General features: G+C 49.5%; 1 protein-coding gene across 1 annotated transcript in view; it reads left to right on the top strand.

Moving 5' to 3' along the window:
- Nucleotides 1–9,087: 9,087 nt before the first annotated feature.
- The window catches only part of Ap2a1 (adaptor related protein complex 2 subunit alpha 1), a 29,060-nt gene continuing 15,706 nt past the window's right edge, over nucleotides 9,088–22,441 (top strand). The window contains exon 1 of the mRNA XM_038313604.1: nucleotides 9,088–9,284. Coding sequence (XP_038169532.1) covers nucleotides 9,218–9,284 — 67 coding nt within the window. The 5' untranslated portion in view covers nucleotides 9,088–9,217. The remainder of the gene's footprint in view (nucleotides 9,285–22,441) is intronic.

Below are 22,441 nucleotides of genomic sequence, written 5' to 3'. Positions count from 1 at the left end.
TCCTGGCCTGGGTCACAAAGGACCTAACCATTGTGTCACAGGGAGGGGCATGAGGGAGAACAGGTGTTGACTCAGGGTGACCCTGCAAACCTCAGTGGACTCTTCCAGGTCGGGTTCTGGTTCTAAAGCTCCCTCATTCGGGTCCAGAGCACACAGTGGGCTGGAAACCCTGCAACCAGCTCTGGGACCCAGAATCAGGTCCTATCCTGCTTCATGCCTTGCCTGAGATCTGAGAGACATAACAGGATCATTTCCAAGGCCTTCCCTGGAAGACTTGATGTTCTGTGGAGGTCTGGGAGGCAGAGCTGGGAAGAGAAAACCCAAAGAAAAAGATGCCAGCACTGGAAGAGTCAAGAGAAGTCATGACATACGTCACAACTCCTCAGCCTGTGTTTTAGGGGATTTAGGCTTCCTACTGTGTGTGAATTTTACCTGTCAAAAGACGGTAAAATGCCAATTAACCCAATTAAAAAATGGGGCGCTGAACTGAACAGAGAATTCTCAACAGAAGAAGTTCGAATGGCCAAAAGACACTTAAGGTCATGCTCAACCTCCCTAGCTATCAGGGAAATGCAAATCAAAACAACTTTGAGATATCATCTTACACCTGTCAGATTGGCTAAAACCCAAAACACCAATAATAACCTTTGCTGGAGAGGTTGTGGGGTAAGGGGTACACTCATCCATTGCTGGTGGGAATGCACACTTGTGCAACCACTTTGGAAAGCAGTGTGGCGGTTTCTCAGGAAATTCGGGATCAACCTACCCCAGGACCCAGCAATTCCACTATTGGGAATCTACCCAAGAGATGCCCAATCATACAACAAAAGCATATGCTCATCTATGTTCATAGCAGCATTATTTGTAATAGCCAGATCCTGGAAACAACCTAGATGCCCTTCAGTGGAAGAATGGATGAAGAAACTGTGGAATATATACATGCTAGAATACTACTCAGCGGTAAAAAACAATGACATCTTGAATTTTGCAGGCAAATGGATGGAAATAGAAAACACTATTCTGAGTGAGGTAACCCAGACCCAAAAAGATGAACATGGGATGTTCTCACTCATAATCGGTTTCTAGCCATAATTAAAGGACATCGAGCCTATAAATTTGGGATCCTTGAGAAGATAATAAGAAGGTGAACTCCCAAAAAAAGATATAGTAATCCTCCTGGATATTGGAAGTAGACACGATCGCCAGGCAAAATTGGGAACTTGAGGGTTGGGCGAGACTGGGCCAAGGGAAGATGGGGAGAGAAAAGTGTGAAGGGGAGAATGGGGGGAGCTCGGAGGAATGGGGTGCTTGGGATATAGGAAGGGTGGATATGGGAGCAGGGAAGCATATATCTTAATTTAAGGAGCTACCTGAGGGTTGTCAAGAGACTTGACCCTAGAGGGGTTCCCAGGTTTCCAGGGAGACGCCCCCAGTTAGTTCCTTGGGCAGCTGAGGAGAGGGAGCCTGAAAAGGCCAGTTCCTATAGCCATACTGATGAATTTCTTGCATATCACCATAGAACCTCCACCTGACGATAGATGAAGAAAATGACAGAGCCCCACCTTGGAGCACCGGACTGAGCTCCCAAGGTCCTGATGAGGAGCAGAAGGAGAGAGAACATGAGAAAGAAAGTCAGGACTGTGAGGGAACCTCCAGCTGGCGACAGATGGTGAAGGTGACTGAGCCCCACATTGGAGCACTAGACTGAGCTCCCAAGGTCCTGATGAGGAGCAGAAGGAGCGAGAACATGAGGGAGAAAGTCAGGAATGTGAGGGGTGCGTTCACTCATGGAGACGGTGGGACAGAACTAAAGGGAGATCACCAACTCCAGTTGGAATGGGACTGATGGATCATGCGACCAAACCCGTCTCTCTGAATGTGGCCAACAGCGGGGGCTGACTGAGAAGCAAAGGACAATGGCGCTGGGCTCTGATTCTTCTGCATGGACGGGCTCTGTGGGAGCCTTCTCAGCTTGGTTGATCACCTTCCTGGACCTGGGGGGAGTTGGGAGGACCTTGGACTTAGCATAGAGTGGGGAACCCTGATGGCTCCTTGGCCTTGAGAGGGAGGGAGGGGAGGTATGGGTGGAGGGAAGGGGAGGGAAGGGGAAGAAGGAGGAGAGGGAAGGGGGAGGAGGAGCGGAGGGAGGGGGGAGGAGGAGGGAAGGAGTTGGAAATTTTTAAATATAAAAAAAAATAAACCATGAGAGAAAAAAAAAAAAAGAACCCAAGCCAGGCAGTTGTGGCATATGCGTTTAATCCCAGCACTCCAGAAGCAGAGGCAGATGCATGTCTCAAGTTCGAGGCTGACCTGGTCTACAGGGTGCAAGGCAGCCAGGGTTGTTACACAGAGAAACTCTGTCTCTAAAAACCAAGATAAATAAATAAATAGTGGATGCCGACAAACTGCTAAGAGTCTCAGGAAGAAGGCTGGAGAGATGGCTCAGAGGTTAAGAGCATTGCCTGCTCTTCCAAAGGTCCTGAGTTCAATTCCCAGCAACCACATGGTGGCTCACAACCATCTGTAATGGGGTCTGGTGCCCTCTTCTGGCTTGCAGACATACAAACAGACAGATTATTGTATACATAATAAATAAATAAATAAATAAATAAATAAATAAATAAATAAATAAATAAAAAGAGTCTCAGGAAGACCAGCTCTGCTGTTAGAATACCTGCTCGGGCACTCTCATGAAGCCCTGGGTTCCACCCCATCACTGGGGATCTGGAGGGAGCAAGATCATGAGTTTAGGGTCATCCTCAGCTACATAGTTTGAAGCCAACCAGTACGAAGACTTAGGGATGATACTATTTGAGTACTCAGAGTGAAATAAAGTGTGAGGATGGTCCTTGTGAGAATGGTCTAGTTTTTTGTTTTTTTTTTTAAAGATTTATTTAATTTTGTACACAGTATTCTATCTGCACATATGCCTGCAGGCCAGAAGAAGGCATCAGATCTTGTTATAGATGGTTGTGAGCCACCATGTGGGTACTGGGAATTGAACTCAGGTCCTCTGGAAGAGCAGTCAGTGCTTTTAACCACTGAGCCATCTCTCCAGCCCCTACATCTAGCTTTTTAATTAACTCACTGATGTGTATGGGTGTTTTTCCTGAATGTATGTCTGTGTGTAGCATGTGTGCCCAGTGCCTAGAGAGGCCAGAAGGTGTCAGATACCCTGGAACTGGAGTTGCAGACAGTTGTTAGCTGTTGTGTGGGTTCTGGGACTCGAACCCGGGTCACCTGGAAAAGTAGCCAGTGCTCCTAATGACTGAACCATCTCCCCAGTCTGTATGCTTGATTTTGTGTGCACTGGTGTCTCCTGTGCATGTGTTTCTGTGTGAGGATGTGTGAGGATGTCAGATCTCCTGGAACTGGAGTTATACAGACAGCTGTGAGCTGCCATGTTGGTGCTGGGAACTGAGCCCCCAGTCGTCTGGAAGAGCAGCCAGTGCTTTTCACTGCTCTCTCTCCAAACCCCTTGTTTTGTTTTGTTTATGTGCATTGGTGTTTTGCCTGCATGTGTGTCTGTGTAAGGGTATCAACCCCTAGGAAGGGAATTATAGACAGTTTCGCCCCCTGGATGAGCAGTTAATGCTCTTAACCACTGAGCCATCTCTCCAGCCCATTTGCTTGATTTTTTTTAAGACAGGCTCCCATTATGTAATCCTGGCTGGCCTCAAATTCACAAAGATATGCCTGTCTTTGCCTCCAAAGTGCTGAGTTTAAAGGTGTGTGCCATCATGCCTAGTCTTTTCTGGGTTTTAAACTACTTTTTATTTATGGGGCTGAAAAGATGGCTTAGCAGTTGAGAGTACTGGGTGCTCTTCCAGACCACCTGGGTTCAATCCCCAGCACCCACATGGCAGGTCACAACCGTAACTCCAGTTCCAGGGGATCCAACACCCACACACACAGACATACATGTAGTCAAAATACTGACACATATAAAATAAAAATGAAGATAAATCCCTTAAAATACATCTATTATGTGTGCACGCCAGTCCATGGTGTGGGGACCAGATGACAGCTAGTGGGAACTCGTTTTCCTTCTTGTACCATTAGGTTCCGGGGGTCAAACACAGGTGATTGCCCTTGTCAAGAAGCACCTGACTACCTGATAAGCCACCTTGCTGGCCAGTTTGTTTTGAGTCAAGGTCTCATTACACAGTTGAAGATGGAATCGGACTCATGGCAATCCTTTTGCCAGTTTCCCGAGCAGCTGAGAAGATGGGCCGGTTCTACCACAACTAGTTGTACTTGGAATTTTGAGTTTAGGTCATTTCCTAGGCCTGAGAGCCTCTCTGGCTGTTTCCTGCAACTCCACCATCTGGAGGGGTCAGCCAGTGTGTAGAGTGGCTGCTCTGGAATGGCACAGTGTCCTAACACCTTCACAGAGGATTTCCAATGGCTGGGGCAGGACCTCATTGTTCATAGGGACACCCGTATTACCAAAGGAGTTAATTCCCCCTGGTTCTTGTTATTTTGTTGGAAATTTGGCAGGTATACATAGAAATTACATGAGTCCCTCCTATTCTACTTTCAGTGGACATCCCTACTGTCACACAAGGGTGACAATGAATCTTTGCAACAGGCACATAGGCCAATTCTGAGGATGACTGTCAGGGACCGCCCACCCCAGTCTTCATGGCCAGGGGAGAGAGGATCTGTGAGAGGTGAAGAATAAAACTTGGTGTGGGAAATGCTTTTGTACACTGTAAAGAGTTGTCACTCATATTGGTTTAATAAAACATTGATTGGCCAGTAGCCAGGCAGAAAGTATAGGTGGGGCAACCAGACTAGGAGAATTCTGGGAAGACAAAAAACAGACACGCAGTCACCAACCAGATACAGAGGAACCAAGGTGAGAATGGCTTACTGGTAAAAGGTACCAACCATGGGGCTATACATAGACAAGAATTGTGTATTTAAGTTGTAAGATCTAGTAAATAATAAGCCTGAGCTAGTAGACCGAACAGTTTATAATTAATATAAGCCCCTGTAATTTTTTGGTGGGGGGAATTGAATGACTATGGGATTGGGTGGGACAGAAATTTGCGTTTACAAAAACTCAAAACAGTACCATATTTTTAGGTGCTGACTCAGGCCATCCAAGGACCGATTTCATGATTTAGCCACACCGAAATTCCCTTGCAAATTAGCAAAACACCTGTGATCTTTACAATAAGAATGAATTCTGCCTGGATAGGGTGGCACACACCTTTAATCCCAGCACTCTGGAGGCAGAGACAGGTGGATCTCTGAGTTTGAGGGCAGCCTGGTCTACAAATCGAGTTCCAGTACAGCCAGGGCTACACACAGATAAACCCTGTCTTAAAAAACAAAAACAAAAACAAACCCCCATAAAAGAACCAAAAAAAGGAAAAAGAAAAAAAGAAGAATGAACTTTAAGCAGGGGGTAGTGCACCCTTTTAATCCCAGCACTCAGGAGGCAGAGGAGGAGGACCTCTGAGCTCAAGGCCAGCCTGGTCTACAGAGTGCGTTTCAGGACAGCCAGGGCTGTACAGAGGAAACCCTGTCTCGACTCCTCCCCCAGTAAAGGGTTTTCCTGGCTAGGGCCTGAGCTGATAAGGGAATTGTAAGAATAGATTAGATTCTATTGGTGGAGAATGCAAAGCACACGGGGCCTCTTTCATAGGGATGTGTTCTGTTCACTGAGAGAGCAAGCCCAAAATATTGGGGGCAGGGGATTCAGGTGAAGGATGGCTCCTAACAGGATAGCACAGCACCACAGGGTTTTTTGACGACATCACTTCAACATCCAGAGATCAGGCATCATATGTTTCTCCTATTGAAGAATGGGCCTGGTTTCTCAACGCTGACTCTAAGCTGTGCTTCCGATAGATGGCACTGCTGGGTTTGGTAGAAAGCCGACCGGGCTCCTTCCCTTGCCACCTGCTGGGCCTCAGAAAGTGAGCCTGTGAGCTGGGAGTGGAGGCAGAGGTGGGTGGATCTCTGTGATTCCAGGCCCACCTGGTGTACATAGTGACTCTGTCTCTGTGGATGTGTGCTCCCGTCTACCCTGGAGGGACCCTGGAAACAGGAAGGCCTTTCTTTATACCCAGAACTCAGTCACTCCACTTGTCTCTACCAGGCTGCCTAAGCAGAGAATTAGAAGCGATATTCTACTAGTTAACTAGGGACAGGTTTTGGATATTCTTGGGACACTTTAGGTTCCTTCTTCACATACTTCCATGGAGGATTAATTCAATTTCCACTGCTCATCTGTGTCCTTAAGTGCCTTTAGTATTTAGAAGCGCTCCAGAAAACAGACATTCTGAATTGTTCTTTTTTTGGCAATACTGGGGATTGAACCCAGCATTTGGTGTATTAGAGGCAAGTGCTCTACCACTGAACCAACCCCAGCCCCTCACTGGGGGATTCTAGGCAGGGCTCTACCACTGAGCCAACTCCCAGCCCCCCACTGAGGGATTCTAGGCAGGGGCTCTACCACTGAGCCACACCCCAGCCCCCCACTGGGGGATTCTAGGCAGGGATCTACCACTGAGCCACACCCCAGCCCCTCAATGGGGGATTCTAGGCAGGGACTTTTGTTTGTTTTTTAGTTTAGTTTAGTTTTGTAGACCAGGCTGGCCTCGAACTCACAGAGACCTGCCTGCCTCTCCTGCCGAGTGCTGGCATTAAAGGCGTATTAAAGGTGTGCACCAGCACCAGCACCACCGCAAGACAGGGGCTTTATCTCAGATCATACCCCAACCACTTGGGATTTCCAGGCAGAAGCTCTACCCCTGAGCCACACCCCCAGACCCCCTGTCCTTCACTGGGGAATTCAAGGCTACATTCTTAACTTTTCTTTCTTTCTTTCTTTCTTTCTTTCTTTCTTTCTTTCTTTCTTTCTTTCTTTCTTTCTGGGGGATTCAAGGCTACATTCTTTTTTTTTTTTTTTTTTTTTTTTTTTTTTTTTTTTTTTTTTTGGTTTTTCGAGACAGGGTTTCTCTGTGGCTTTGGAGCCTGTCCTGGAACTAGCTCTTGTAGACCAGGCTGGTCTCGAACTCACAGAGATCCGCCTGCCTCTGCCTCCCGAGTGCTGGGATTAAAGGCGTGCGCCACCACCGCCCGGCTCAAGGCTACATTCTTTTTTTTTTAATATTTATTTATTTTATTATGTAAAGAATATTCTGTCTGTGTGTATGCCTGCAGGCCAGAAGAGGGCACCAGACCCCTTTACAGATGGTTGTGAGCCACCATGTGGTTGCTGGGAATTGAACTCAGGACCTTTGGAAGAACAGGCAATGCTCTTAACCTCTGAGCCATCTCTCCAGCCCCCTCAAGGCTACATTCTTAACTTATCTTTTCTTTCTTTCTTTTTCTTCCTTCCTTCCTTCCTTCCTTCCTTCCTTCCTTCCTTCCTTCCTTCCTTCCTTCCTTTCTCCTTTCTTTTTTTCTTTTTCTTTTTGAGACAGGGACTCTCTTTGTAACTGTGGTAGTCCTGGAACTCTACACTGATCAAGCTAGCCTTGAACTCAGAGTAATTGCCTTTTGCCCAGGACTGGGCGTTGTCCCTTCCTAGGTCACAGGACTTATCTCCTAGACCCATTCTGGGTTTGTTGGAGATTAGAAGTCTGTCTGGGGTGGCATTTTGTTCATGGTGATAAAACAGAAATGGACCCTCCCAATTCCCTTCGCCACAAAATTCTCAATAGCCCGGGCATCGGCGATCCGGCGGCTCTCCTTTCTTGCAATCAGTCCTCAGCTGTGGTGGTAACTGGTTTTTGCCAGCATGACTTCCAGAACTGATGGAGGAAGCAATTTTTACTTTATGACCACTTAATGCAGACTGTCTTAGGCACTATGGTTTAGGGAGGGGGAAAAAAAGAGCAGCCGGGCGGTGGTGGCACACACCTTTAATCCCAGCACTCGGGAGGCAGAGGCAGACGGATCTCTGTGAGTTCCAGGCCAGCCTGGTCTACAAGAGCTAGTACCAGGACAGGCTCCAAAGCCACAGAGAAACCCTGTCTCGAAAAAACAAAAAAACAAAAAAAACCAAAAGAAACCCCAAAAAACAAAAACCAAAAAAAAAAAAAAAGCAACCTGCAACCTATATTTTAAAATGTTTAAAAACTAAAATAGTAATTCCATAGTTTTCTTCCTCTGAGCTGTGTAGTCTTGGGCAAGCCCTTCAACCTCTCTGGACCTCAGTGTTTAATGGGACGAACCTTTAGGGGCAGTCCCTTCTCTCATGGATGATAGGTTTCCAGACAAGTCATTTTCCAGGTGATTTATTTATTTATTTTCCTGGTTTTTCGAGATAGGGTTTCTCTGTGTAGCTCTGGCTGACCTTGAACGAACTCACAGAGATCCACCTGCCTCTGCCTCCCGAGCGCTGGAATTAAAGACGTGAGCCACCACCGCAGGGCTCCAGGTGGTGTTTTTAGGGAAGGAAGAGGGAAGAGCTAGGCGCCCAGACAGCGACTGAAGCAGTCCGGGATGCAGAGGCGGAAGAGGGAGCGCCTGCGTAGTGGACACTTCATGGTCCATCGCCTCCGCCCAGCCCCTCTCTGCAGCAGGGAATTGCAGGCAGCGCTCCACCTATCGCAGCTCAGCCGACTGACAGCTCCTCTTTCTCCTTCCTTCTCTATAGGTCGTCGCCCTCTGCCCATCCCCTCACAACCGCCCCTTCGAGGGCGGAAGTATAAATCGTCCAGCGAATCCGCATAGTCTTACGGGGCTCAATCTCCTCACCCATTGGTCTTCTTTGCTCGAAGTTCCGCCTCCTCCGGCGCTTTCCCCAGCCTCTTTTACGTCCCGCCTTCCCGTCGGGGAGAAGACTGTCCATCCAATTAGCGTCAGTCTCTGCCGTGCAGGGGGCGGTCCCAGCGTGTGTCATCGAACACCGCCTGTCTCTAGGGCAACGCCCCCTGCATCCCCGCTCCGAACGGAAATAGCCCGGTGCTGCACCAATCATCGCCATGTGTCTTTACTAGTTGTCCAATAAGAATGGGAGGAGGGCGGGAGTTCTATTGTGAGCGGCAGGGCGGTCAGCCAGCAAGCGGCGGGAGTTCCCGGATGACAGCCCTCAGGGGCGGGTCCGAGGCGGGGCGTCGGCCTGCAGCCAGCCCGCCGCCAGCCCGCCCTCCCCCGGCCGGCTCCTCGGCGCCGCCTGGGGTCCTTTCCGCCCGGTGCCGCCCGCCAGCCCCGTGTCCGTTCGGCCAGGCCTGGAGCCGAGTTCTCCGCCATCATGCCGGCTGTATCCAAGGGCGATGGCATGCGCGGGCTCGCCGTGTTCATCTCCGACATCCGGAACTGTGAGCTCGCGACCGGGGCCTGGGGGTCACGCGGGTACCGGGCGGAGGGAGCGGGGAAGCGCGGGGGTGTCCTAGTGGGAAGAACCGGGGCGGCGCGGGCGGACGTGGCGGGCGGAGGTGGAGGGAAAAGAGCCACGGGCTAGGTAGGTCATTCAGTGCTATCCCGAGCCTATGTGGAGAAAATCAGGGACGCTGAAGAAGGGGGAGGCCGACGACCACCCACGGCCAGGGGCTAGAAGTTGGGGAACCACCTCGGGACCAGAGATGATAAAGTGGGAAATACCAGAAGAGTCAGAAATAGAACTGCGGGAGGGGGGGCAGCAGGACAGAGAAGAAGGTGAGGGGACAGAAGGACCAGTGATGGAAGTGGGGGGACTGCAGAGGAACCAGATATGATAAGTGGGGGGTGACACCATAAGGCCCATAGATGATAAGATGGGAAACACAGAGGGACAGCACGGAGATGATGGGGGGAGGGGGCAGAGGACCAGAAGTGGAAATGGGGGACAGCAGAGGGTGAGGTATGAAAAAACTCTAATGGGAAGATTGCTTAGGAGACATGGAAGGCATTTGAGAGGCCACATATGGGAAAGAGGGAGTATAGGTGTAGATTCTTTGGGAAACTCAAGACACCAGCAGGGCCTGGGAAGGAATGGTGTTCATGGTAGAGGCAGACCCCTTAGGAGGGCAAGGCATCTGGAAGCTCTGGGGGAGATAGGGGTAGGGGAAGTATGTGCCCTGCGAAGGAAAGGGTCAGGGAACAGAGCAGGCCTGGATTCGAGCCTTCTTTGGCTTATCACAGCAATATGGGGACCATGATCCCTTCTGGGAAGTGTTGTAATGATGGGCTGAGCTGGCTGCTGGGAGCAGATGTTGGTGTCTGGAGCTGCCAGGAGCCTTCAGACACCCCATCCATGGATGTGGTAGGCCAGACCTGGCTTTGTGTTTGCAGCTCACTCCCATCACTATGTGACCTTGAATAAGGGACTTCACCTGTCAGGAGAGGCTGCTAATGGCTTCTTCGTAAGGGCTGCTGGAGCGTGAGGCCCACGCGATGAGGTCCTCGGCGAGGCCCTCGTAGTTGCTGTCAGCATTAGCAGGATCTAAAGAACTCCTTCATGCTTCTCAGGGCAGGATCGTGAGCACAGGAGGTGCCAGCAAGTGGGAAGCTGTGGATTCCCTTAGATGAGAGATGCTTCGGACCCGGGGAAAAGAGGTAGAGCTAGGAAGGGTTATAGATCTTGGCATGGGTACCTGCTAAAAATGGGTGTACTTGGGGCTGGAGAGAAGGCTCAGCAGTTAGGAGCACTGCTCTTGCAGAGGACCAGCCTGCACATGACAGCACCCACATGGCAGATCATGCCTGTCTAACTCCAGAACCTCTGACAGCCTCACACAGACATGCATGCAGGCAGAACATAATATGAAGTGACAATAAACTATATATAAATGGGTGTGCTTTATCTCTGGTAACTATTGGGAGCATCACCCTCTGCACCCTTTGTGATTTAGTTTGTGTGTCTGAGCTCCATTCCTAACATCATGTGGCCTGCAGAGATTTGTTTGCTTCTTTATTTGACAAATATCTTTGATTGCTCCTGTGTATATGTCCCTATTTGAAGTGCTGGGGTCACAGCTATGTAGAACTCCAGTCTTGGACTGTGGCTCAGCAGTAGAGCACCTGCCCAGCAGCTCCCAATGAAGGGCTGAGGGCATAACTTGATGGTCCAGCACCGGCCTAGTGGGAACAAGCTCCTGGGTTCCATCCCTAGCACCACAAGACAAAACAACCCAAAAATCCACTTTCAGAAGGGATAGAAAGTACACAGAAGGGACAGGGACACAGTGTAGTCTGCCAGTGTCTGGTGCTGTGGAGAAGGAGTGTTGGGACAGAAAAGTTGCAAATGGTGGCTGGCATGTGAATGGACTCAAACAGAATGAGGAGCAAGGAGTAAGTGCTGTGTTCTGGAGAAATAGGGTCCATGCAGGGAGATAATGTGGTCAGAGGTCCTGAGGTTGCAGGCAGCATGCTTAGACCAGGTGCACAGGACATGAGCAAGGATTGAGGAGACAGGGAGACTGAGGGATGCTGAGCACTGTGGCCCTTCTGTGGCTGGCCTGAGAGCTGTATGGTGCTTTTGAGCGGAGAAGGGCAGTGGCTCGCTTAATTCCTCTAGAACAGGCATGGTGTGCATAGCACTGGGAATGTTCTGGCAGGAGGGTGCTGAGTACAGGAAGAGGCTGGCTCAGGCATGACCATGTCTCACGTAGAAAATCAAAACTATTGAATTATTGTTCTGGCTGCTGTGAGAGTAGACTCAAGAAGTTAGGGTCGCAGCCGGGAACCAAATCAAAGGTGTCACAGGCCTCCAGGCTCAAGAAGTGGCCAAAGGAGTGAGAAAGGGACTGCTGAGATGTGGGCAGAGCAAAGCACTGGCGTGGTACACCTGCCAACCTAGCATCTGCCAGCTGCAACACCGGGGTGGTGAGGACTAGAATCACAGCAAGATGTGGCTCGAAAAACAAAAAGAAAAACAAAACAAAGCAACCCCAGGGGGCTGGAGAGATGGTTCAGCAGTTAACACTTGTAGAGAACTAGTACCCACATCAGGTGGGTTACAACTGCCTATATCCAGTTCTAGGGAATTTCGCACCTTCTGGTCTGTCTGCAAGGACACATGCATTCATATGTCCGGGCACACACACAAGATCACCAACAAAAGGATTGGTCAGGTTTTATGTCAGTTTTGAAGGATTTGCAGAGAGACTTTGTGTTAAGAGTTTGGGGAAGGAAAGAGAAGATAGTCAGGTGTCACACTGTAGGACCCTGGGAAACAGCCAGGGGACAGAGCAAAGACAGAACCTCAGATCTTGGAGTGGTTCAGCCACTGGCCTCTGCTGCAGCACCAAGCATCGCCCCTCTTTGGGCCCAGCAGCCATGTGCTGAGTGGCTGGTGTGTTTCAAGCTGTGACAGCTCCGGGGCACAGTGACAAATGAGTGTGTGCGCCTGTGCAGCTGTGCCCCCAGCGGGAGAAGGGCCTTCGAGCAGACCACAGCTGTCCTCATGGATGAATGAGTCTGTGTGGCCTGAGCCATGTCAGACAAGACATGCAAACAGCCAGGACTGGAGCTCACGCCTGTCATACCAGCTATTCCAGAGGCTGAGGCAGGAGGATTTCAAATTCATGGTCAGCCTTGGCCTGACTATATGTCTCAGGAGGTAGAGGCACTTGCTGCCAAGCCTGACGTGGGTTCAGTTCTTGGAGTCACATGGTGGAAGGGGAAAACTACAAGTTGTCCTCTGACGCCACATGGATACCTACACACATGCACATACAAATGAATGTAATCATAATGTAAAAGTCACCTGATGTTAGAGAGTGAGTCCAAAACCAGCTTGAACAACGTAAAAACATCCTGTCTTAAAATAAAAGGTAGGGTCTGAGGCAGGTGGTGGTGGCCCACAACTGTAGTTCCAGCATTCGAGGCAGAGACAAGTGGATCTCTGAGTTCAAAGCCAATATGGTCTGCAGAGCAAGTTCACGGACTACACAGAGGAACCTTATCTGCAGCGGGGGCATCTAGAGAGACTGCTTAGCAGGTAAGAACAATGGCTGCTCTTCCAGGGAGCCTGGCTTTGATTACTAGCACCACAAACATCTGTAACTCTCATTCTGGGGCCTCTGACTCCTGGAGTGCCTCTGTAGGCACTGCACACATATAGTACACAGACATACATGCAGGCAAACACTGACATGTACAACCAGGAGTGGTGACACATGCCTTTAGTCCCAGAACTCAGGAGGCAGAGGCAGGCAGATCTCTGTGAGTTTGAGACCAGCCTGGTCTACATAATGAGTTCTAGGACAGCCAGGGCTACACAGAGAAACCTCATCAGTAAACCATCAATCAAGTGAATAGAAGATTTAGGTGCATAGTTGAGAGGTAGAGAGTACTTTCCTAGCACATATGACTCCTGAGTTCCATCTCCAGAGACATGATGACTCACACTTGTCATCACTGAGGCAGGACACAGCCTAAACCACACAACAAGAACTTGCCTTAAAACAAACAGCTGGGTGGTGGTGGCACACACTTTTAATCCCATCACTCGGGAAGCAGAGACAAGCGGATCTCTGTGATTTCCAGGACTGGCTCCAAAGCTACAGAGAAACCCTGTCTCAAAAAAACAAAACAAACAAAAACAAACAAACAAAACCATAACAGGGCGGGCAAGCTGGCTCAGTGGGTAAAGGTGTTTGTTGCCATGTCTGCGGACCTGGGGAACCACTTTTTTTTTTTTTTTTTTTTTTTTTTTGTTTTTCGAGACAGGGTTTCTCTGCAGCTTTTTTAGAGCCTGTCCTGGAACTAGCTCTTGTAGACCAGGCTGGCCTCGAACTCACAGAGATCCACCTGCCTCTGCCTCCCGAGTGCTGGGATTAAAGGCGTGCGCCACCACCGCCCGGCTTCTGAGGAACCACTTTGTAGGAGGAGAGAACTGACTGGCACAAATTGTCCTCTGACCTCCACACTTGTGCCCCCACACACATCATACACACAATAAATTCAGAAGGGTGGACATCGATGATACTTTATCAAGTAGAACAGCCAGACCTAGGGTTCTGTGTGAATGGAATGTTAGAAGAGGCTGGACCACGGAGGAAGCTGAGAAGACTGGGGCTGTGGGGTCGGCTAGGATGGATGGAGAGTGATTGCTCAAGCATACTGTCTTTTTTTGTGTGTGAAAGATTATTTTGGGATTAGACACTGGCGATGGTTGCACAGTTCTATGATCAAAGAATTTAATAGGGTGAGTTCACGATGTGCACCATCCTCTCCTTTTTTATTTACTTATTTTTGGTTTCTTTTTTATTTACTTATTTTTATTTTTTGGTGTTTTTTGAAACAGGGCTTCTCTGTATAGCCTTGGCTGTCCTGGAGAGCAGGCTGACCTCTACCCACAACCAACCCCTGACCTCAGGGTTGCACCACCCATGGCTTGATTCACACCTCTCTACATCTCACTGCACAACCCCAGAACCCTCTCCCTCACTGGGCTTATAACAGGTGCACGTTTATCTTCGTTTAAAATAAGGATGGAGCCGGTTGGTGGTGGCTCATGCCTTTAATCCCAGCACTTGGGAGGCAGAGATAGGCAAATCTCTGTGAGTTCGAGGCTATCCTGGTCTACAGAGACAGGCTCCAAAACCTACAGAGAAACCCTGTCTTGAAAAACCAAATAATAATAATAACAATAACAATAAAGGTTGGGGTCAGGTTTGGGAGGGAGGAAGCCCTCTGTCCAGTGATACCATGGAGCTCAGTTAATAGGCTGTGAACAGGAAGTACAGATTCTAGGGAAAACAGACAATGAAGCTGGGCTGTGTGAGTCGTGGTCCTGCCCTCCTGATCAGGGAAGCCTTATCAAAGGGGAACTGCTGCAGGGCTGGGGCTGTCTCCTATCAAATCCCTGTTCTTTTGGAGCAGGTTCCTGAAGAAGGCCTTGGAGTTGGAGTGCTGACTCCCTCTGCCCTGCCCCACATTAGAGTCATTGTGGTAGTGACCTTTGCCTTGGTCTTGGGATTCAGGCCTGGGCTTCACCCTGCTCATCCTCAGCCCTGCCTTCTGCAGGTCCTGGCCCTTGGGAGGCCTTAGCAGGAGTTTGATGAAGCTGGAAGTGTCTGGGTGAACAAACAAGCCAGTCCTTTTTTCTCCCCTTTGTAATGGGGATCAAGAGGGAATATTGGGAACTGAAAAGTAAAGGCAGGGGTCATCAGATGTCCAAGGTCAGCCACAGCTAAAATCAAGTTCAGTGCAAGCTTGGGCCTCATGAGTTCCTGTCTCCCACAAGACAGAATAAAGTGGGGCTGGTGAGGAGGAGGCCACTTGCTGTGCAAACATGGAGACCAGAGTTCAGTCCTGGGTTCATAGAAAGGTGATGGAGAGGAGAGAACTGAGTCCACAGAGTAGTCCATGGTACACCTACTGTGAGTATGTGTGTGTGTGCACATGGGCACGCGTGCACACACAGATACACTGGGTCATGTCTGCTCTATTTCTAGTGCCTCACAGCTACATGGCACATGGCCATATTTTGGCCATGGAGGAGTCAAAACAATGAGATTTTTATGGCAATCCAGAATCTGGAAGCATTGAATGGCTTTGGGCAGGGCCCAGGCTTTCACATTTTCTCCATGAAGGTGCCCAGGGTCCTCCAGGGCAGGGCCAGGCTGGCCCAGATCCCTTTGAGGGTAATTACAGACGCACTCTGATGCTGCTGCCTGTTTAGCCACTTAGGGAAGGCATCACCCCATACGTCTAAGCTGGACCACAAGTAGACCTCCGTCAGGAAGGACAAAAACCTCAGGCAGCCCCTTCTGGGAGATGGCCCTGCCACTCCTGACCCTCTTTTCTTCATGGCTTGAACTCGGTCCCCATTCTCCTACTTCCCACCTTCCCAGCTGTCTGCCTAGTCCCCACCAAGCCTTTCTGCCTGCTTCTTCCATTGCCTCATCTTGGATCCTAACTAGGAAGCCGTCCTCCCCTGCTGCAGTTCCAGCCTCCACAAGACTCGCCTCTGTCAAAGCACTCACCATTGTCCCTGTGTACCTCTCCACCAAACCAGAGCTCCACACGAGCAGGACAGGAGTGACTCATTCCCAAACCCACTCAAGAAATTCCTTATACCAGCAGTGGCACCTGGGAGGGAGAGGCAGGCAGATCTTTATGAGTTTGAAGCTAGCCTCCTTTACAGAGTTGTTCCAGCAGAGCCAAGACTACAGAGCTGACACCCTCCCATGCACGGTCGGGAGGGAAGGAAGGAAGGAAGGAGGGAGGGAGGGAAGGAAGGAAGGAGGGAGGGAAGGAAGGAGGACTCTTTATGAACGAGAGAATTGCTTTAAGACTCCTTGACTGACACACTTGCATGCTATCTGTGATGGGTAGGTGACTGTCCTGAGTGTTGCGCAGTCAAGCTTACCAGTGTGCAGTCTGTCTAGTGGCCTCTGGCACAGTCCCAGAGCACTGTCCCCAGCCCCCGAACTCTTTGTAGGTCTGCCTTTGCCTTTTTCCTCCCTTAGTACTGGGAATGGAAACCAGGACCTCATGCAAGGGATCTCTACTAAGCCTTGCCTGGTTGCACTCAGTTGTGTGCTCTCTCTCTCTAACTCTCTCTCTCTCTCTCTCTCTCGCTCGCTCGCTCGCTCGCTCGTTCTCTGACAGGGTCTCATGCCGCCCAGACTTAGCCATGATGACCTTAAACTCCTGATCCTCCTGTCTCCACTTGAAGTGTTAGGGATTCCAGGTATGCTGCCCCGAGTCTGTGCAGTGCTGGGATCGAACCGGAGTCTGTGTGCTAGGGGAGCATTCTACCAGTTGAGCTACACTCCTCACTTTGTTTTTAATATTTTGAAATAGTCATTCTGTAGTCCTAGTTAGCCTAGAATGTTTCTGTCCTGCCCCGGCCTCGAGTGCCTGGATCATAGGCTGCAGCTTTCACAGCCAGCTTCAGCTTTCTCTTTGCATTTTGAGATAGAGCGTCACTAAGTAGCACAGGCTAGCCTTGAACCAACTCTGGCCCACGTTGGCCTTGAACTTGTGATTTCCCACACTCAGTCTCCCAAGGAACTCCAAACCATGCCTGGCTTTGGCTTTCTCATTTGCAGAATCTATACTTCGGTTTTTAAATTAAAATGTGTGTGTGATTTCTTGTTTTTATATTTTGAGACGTGGTTTCTCTGTGTAGCTTGGGAGTGTGACCTGGAACTCACTGTAGACCAGGCTGGTCTCGAACTCACAGAGATCCGCCTGCCTCTGACTCTGCACTCTGACTGAGTGCTGGGATCAAAGGCATGCACCACTGCCTGGCCATGTATGGATGTTTTGCCTGCTTGTGTGTATATGCAGCACTTACGTGCCTAGTGCCTTTGGGCTTTGGAACTAAAGTTACAGATGATTATGAGCTACCATGTTGGTGCTGGAAATTGAACCCAGATCCTCTGGAAGAGCAGTCAGTGCTTTTAAATGCTGACCCTCTCCAGCTCCTCTTTCTATTAGTTTAAATTAAAAATGTATTTATCTTTGTTTGTTTGAGGCAGGGTTTATCTATGTAGCCCTGACTGTCCTGGACCTCACTGTGTAGACCAGGCTGGTCTCAAGCTCACAGAGATCCGCCTACCTCTGCCTCTGAAATTAGAGGAGTGTACCATCAGTCCCAGCAAGATGATTTATCTTTATGTTTATGAATGGTTTTCCTTCATGTAAATACGAGCACAGTGTGCATGTCTGCCCGGAACTGGAGTTACAGATGATTGTGAGCCACCATGTGTATTCTGGGACCTGAACCTGGATCCTCAGAAAGAACAGCAGTGTTCTTGACCACTGAACTGTCTCTCCAGCCCCTCTGAGTTCTTTTTTATAACAGAGCTATCAATTATGCCAAGCTACTATCTGATAGATGTGGACAGTTTAAAGACTAAAGAAGCACACATGCTCACTTGGATAGATGTCCCTCTATCGGTGAGTCCAGATCTGGGGTTTCAACCTGTTACAAACAAAAAAATCTCTCTTCCTTGCAAAATTGTGTGGTACTAAGGATATATAGTGAAACAGTGAGGAGCTTGCCTAGCATTATCCAATGAGGAGCTGGGGGTGTGGCTCAGTGCTAGGGCTCCTGCCTAGGGTCCCCAGTAAGGGACTGGGGTATGGTTCAGTGGTAGAGACCTTGCCTAGAATCCATTTGAGGGGCTAGGGACAAGCCCCGGGTTCAGCTCTTTGCAGAGCACATACATACATACATTAATGTAAGGATATTGAGTAGGCTACAGGGAGAAGGAGATGAATATTTATGAGGAGTGGAATTGGAATCACGACACTCGAGTTGGCAGTTCACACTGTTCTCACTCCAGTTCTAGGGGATCCTATGCCTTCCTCTGGCCTCCACTCCCTCCCATACACGAAACAGAAGTGAGACTGGTGCTAGGTATGGTGTTGAGGTCAGAGGACAGCTTAGGTGTGAGTCCTTACCTTCCTCCTTGTTTAAGATGGGCTCTTCACTGCTAAACTTGCCGGTGTCATGATCATCCCTTCACCTCCCGTCTGCTGGGCGTGTGTCACTGCGTTCTGGGGACCTGAACTCCAGTCCTCATGCTTAAGCAGCAAGCCCTTCACCCCGTGAGCTCTCTCCCTGTCCTCGAAGAGCATTTTAGGGGACATTTAAAGGGTGTGTGAATTCCTGCCACAGAGCTCCTTTTCCTTCCTCGTGGAGCTGGGTACTTTGGTTGCCTGTGTAACCCAAGTTGACCAGAGTTTGATCTTCCTCCCTAGTGCTCGACCCCAGTCAAGCTGGGCTGTCAGTCAGCTCTTGAGTGATGTGCCATCTGGAAAGAACTGTCTTTTTAAAAATTACTAACTTTATTTTATGTGCATTGGCATGAAGATATCAGATCCCCTGGAACTGGAGTTACAGACAGTTGTGGGTGCTGGGAATTGAACCCAGGTCCTCTGGAAGAGCAGTGTGGACTCTTAACTGCTGAGCCATCTCTCCAGCCCCAAACACTGGCCTTTTTGGCCCCTCCAGAATAACATCAGGAAGAGACTGCATGGTCAGGAATGGAAGTGTCTGCACTCTGGTGGTCACCTGGAGCCACCTTGGTCACCAGCATTCTTTGGCCCCAATGAAAGCGCTCTCCACCCTCTCGGCCACCTTCATGGGCAGCTCCCTACTTGGGCTCAGTACCCCCTCTGGCTGGTGATCTGCCTGAAACCTCCAGACTGAACCTTACTCATCTCTCCAGGCCCTCCTCAAATGTCCCCTCTTCTGGCTGCTTCAAACCAGATCTGATGGATTCTAGGTAGCCTCTTGGACTCAGGTGTGGCTGATTCCCCATCTACCCTCACCAGGTCAGGAGTTCCCAGGACATGTGTGATAAGCACTGGAGTGTCTGCTTTGGGACTGCTAGGTCATCCTTTTTGGACCTGGCCCATAGATTATCAGGAGACTGTGAAGCCAGGCAGTGGTGAAACATGCCTTTAATCCCAGTACTCGAGAGGCAGAGGCAGGTGGGTCTCTGAGTTCAAGACCAGACTAACTGGTCTGTGCATCAGGTTCCAGAGCAGCCAAGGCTGCACAGAGGACCCCACTCTCGAAAAACAAAAGAATAAATGATGATCAGATGGTATTTGAGACAGCGCAGGTCACTTGGAGTCACATTGTGCTGAGTCCTTGGGATCACACTTGGCCCAGAACCCTCCACCTTTCCTGGGGTGGGGTAGACTTTTAAGATTTTTTCTTAGCCGGGCGGTGGTGGCGCACGCCTTTAATCCCAGCACTTGGGAGATAGAGGCAGGCGGATCTCTGTGAGTTCAAGGCCAGCCTGGTCTACTAAAGCTAGCTCTAGGACAGGCTCCAAAGCTACAGAGAAACCCTGCCTCGAAAAACAAACAAAAAAAAAAAAAAAAAGAAAGAAAGAGAAAAAAGAAAAAAAATCTTTTTTTTTTTTTGGTTTTTCGAGACAGGGTTTCTCTGTAGCTTTGGATCCTGTCTTGGATCTAGCTCTTGTAGACCAGGCTGGGCTCAAACTCAGAGATCCACCTGTCTCTGCCTCCTGAGTGCTGGGATTAAAGGTGTGTGCTGCTACCACCTGGCTTTTTTTTTTTTTTGAGAGTTTTATTTATTTTTATTATGTGTGCACGGGTGTTTTGTGTGTGTGTGTGTGTGTGTGTGTGTGTGTGTGTGTGTGTGTGCCCGCGCGCGCACCTTTGCCCTTTGAAGAGCATGGACACATGTTGCTGGGATTCTAGGTCACTGAGCTGTGAGGGCCAAGGTGCTCTACCCACTGAGTCATCTCTCTAGCCCCTTTTCACTTTTAGTTTTAATTTTATTCCTTTTGGGGGGTGTTTTTTCAAAACATGGTTTCTGCCTTAACTTCCCCCAAAATGGGAGGAGGCTGGGTATGTGCCTCAGTGGAGTGCTTGCCTAACATGCAAGAAGTCTGGGGTTCCATCCATCCCCAGCACTTCATAAACTGAACATGGTTGGAATCTGGGGATCTAGCCTTGGCCTGAAAGCAGGGATCCTTGGATGCAGAGCTGATTTGAGTCTGTCTTGGGCTACCCAAGACCCTGTTAAAACACTAACCAAAACCTGGATGACAGGCCTGTACCAGCAGCAGACAGTGCCGTCTTGGTGCCTTACTGAGCCCTTAGTGTAGCAGGAAAGAGGCTGGCCTTGCCCTTAGGGGACCCCCTCCCAGGGCTGAATACGGGCAGGTGTGCCAGCTGCTGCTGGTGTGACTACATGTTTCTAAAATAGAAAGACGCATTCAGATCTTACTTTATCCTACCTCTGTGTATGTGCTTGTGATGCGTGTGCGTGCACACGTAGGTGTTTTCCTCAGGTGCTCTCCACCTTAGTGATGGAAATGGTCTCCCTGAACCTGGAGCTTGGCAGTTCAGCCAGCCTGTCCGGCCAGCACATCCCCGGGATCTGGCTTCCACCATGCCAGCATTAGAGATGCAGATGTGTGCTTCCATATCCAGCGCTGCAGGTGCTAGACTCCTAGCCTCGGGGACTCGTGTTCACCCGTGGAACCATCGCCTACTCCCAAAGTTAATTTTAGCCATGTTTCTATAACCCAGCATATCGGCAGTGCTGCCCTTCGCGTCAGTATCTTGATATTCCTTCTCTGTTTCTCCAGTGCTGGTGATGGAGCTCTGTGAGTCGGGTGTGCCCGCTAGACAAACTTGCCCACACTGCCCTTCGGGGGCTGGTTGGTTGGATGTTTGCTGTGTGAGGTAGAATACAAAGGTCTGGGATTTTCTTTTTTCTGGTGTTTTTTTTTTTTTTTTTTTTGAGACAGAGTTTCTCTTTGTATCCTGGCTGTCCTGAAACTTGCTCTGTAGACAAGGTTGGCCTCCAACTCACAGAGATCCACCTGCCTCTCTCCTGAGTGCTGGAGTTAAAGGTGCGTGCCACCACTGCTCAGCCAAGGATTTTTTTCTTTAAAGATTGAATTTCTGTAAATGAGTGTTTTGTCTACATGTATTTCTGTGTACCATGTTTGTGCCTGGTGTCTGAGGAGGTCAGAAGAGGCCCTCAGATCATCTGGGACTGGAATTAGATTTGTGAGCTACCATGTGGGTGCTGGGAATGGAACCTGGGTCCTCTGCAAGAGCAGTCAGTGCTCTTAAACCCGGGCCTGAAGTTTTCAATCCTAGAACAGCAAGAACTGGGAGTGTGCCATGGGCTTGTTGTTCCAACACTCAGAAGGCTAAGGCAGGAAGATCCTAAGTACAAAGCCAGCTAGGTCTATATAATGAGGCTCTTGGGACGTAATAATAGGACTGGAGAGATGGCCCAGTGGTTCAGAGCAATTGTTGCTTTTCGAGAATACCTGGGTTTGAATCCCAACATAACTCCAGTTCTAGGGGATTCGATGCCCTCTTCTGGCCTCCATTTGCCCAAACATGCTTTTGGTATAGACATACAGGCAAAATGCTCTTACACACGAAAGATATAATTATAAAAATGAACTTCTTATACAGAAGGGAGTGGAAAGTGTCTCTCGAAGGAAGTTGCAGGCACTGAGACCAAAGTAATAGAACACTGGAGGTGGCTGGAGGCAGAGGCAGTGTATATAGTGTATATAGCCAGAGTATGGGGAGGATGGGAGGGAGGCAGAGGCAGTGTATATAATGTATATAGCCCAGTGTTTGGGGAGGATGGGAGGGAGGCAGAGAAGGTGCCAGAAAAACCTGAGTGATTGCAAACGATGTTTGGGTGAGGTGGTAATGGTATGTCACAGTGCAGGGAATGCTCTGAAGGTCCCCACTTTAGAATGGGGCTCTGTTTAGAGGAGCTGTGACCCTGGGGCTCTGGTGGCAGTCACTGTAGCCAGAAGACAGGCAGCACACACACAACAGGGTGCATGGAACATCAGACAGCCCTGGCCAGAGGGCATCTCTGTCATAGCAGAAGTTTAGGGACAGCATGAACCTAGGGGTTAGAGAGCTAGGACACAAGGAAGAGAGTGGTGTTGGGAGGTCTGCCATCAGGTGCTGCTGCTGAGGTAGGGGACAGGAACCAGGATAGCTTTTCAGTCATTCATTGGTCACAGCTCTATCATGGGGTACTCAGGGACAGGACAGGAGAGATGGG

Source organism: Arvicola amphibius, chromosome 12 (genome assembly GCF_903992535.2).
Source record: "Arvicola amphibius chromosome 12, mArvAmp1.2, whole genome shotgun sequence".
NCBI lineage: Eukaryota > Metazoa > Chordata > Mammalia > Rodentia > Cricetidae > Arvicola > Arvicola amphibius.
The sequence above is the reverse complement of the archived record's forward strand: the minus strand, read 5'-3'. Positions and strand labels throughout refer to the sequence as shown.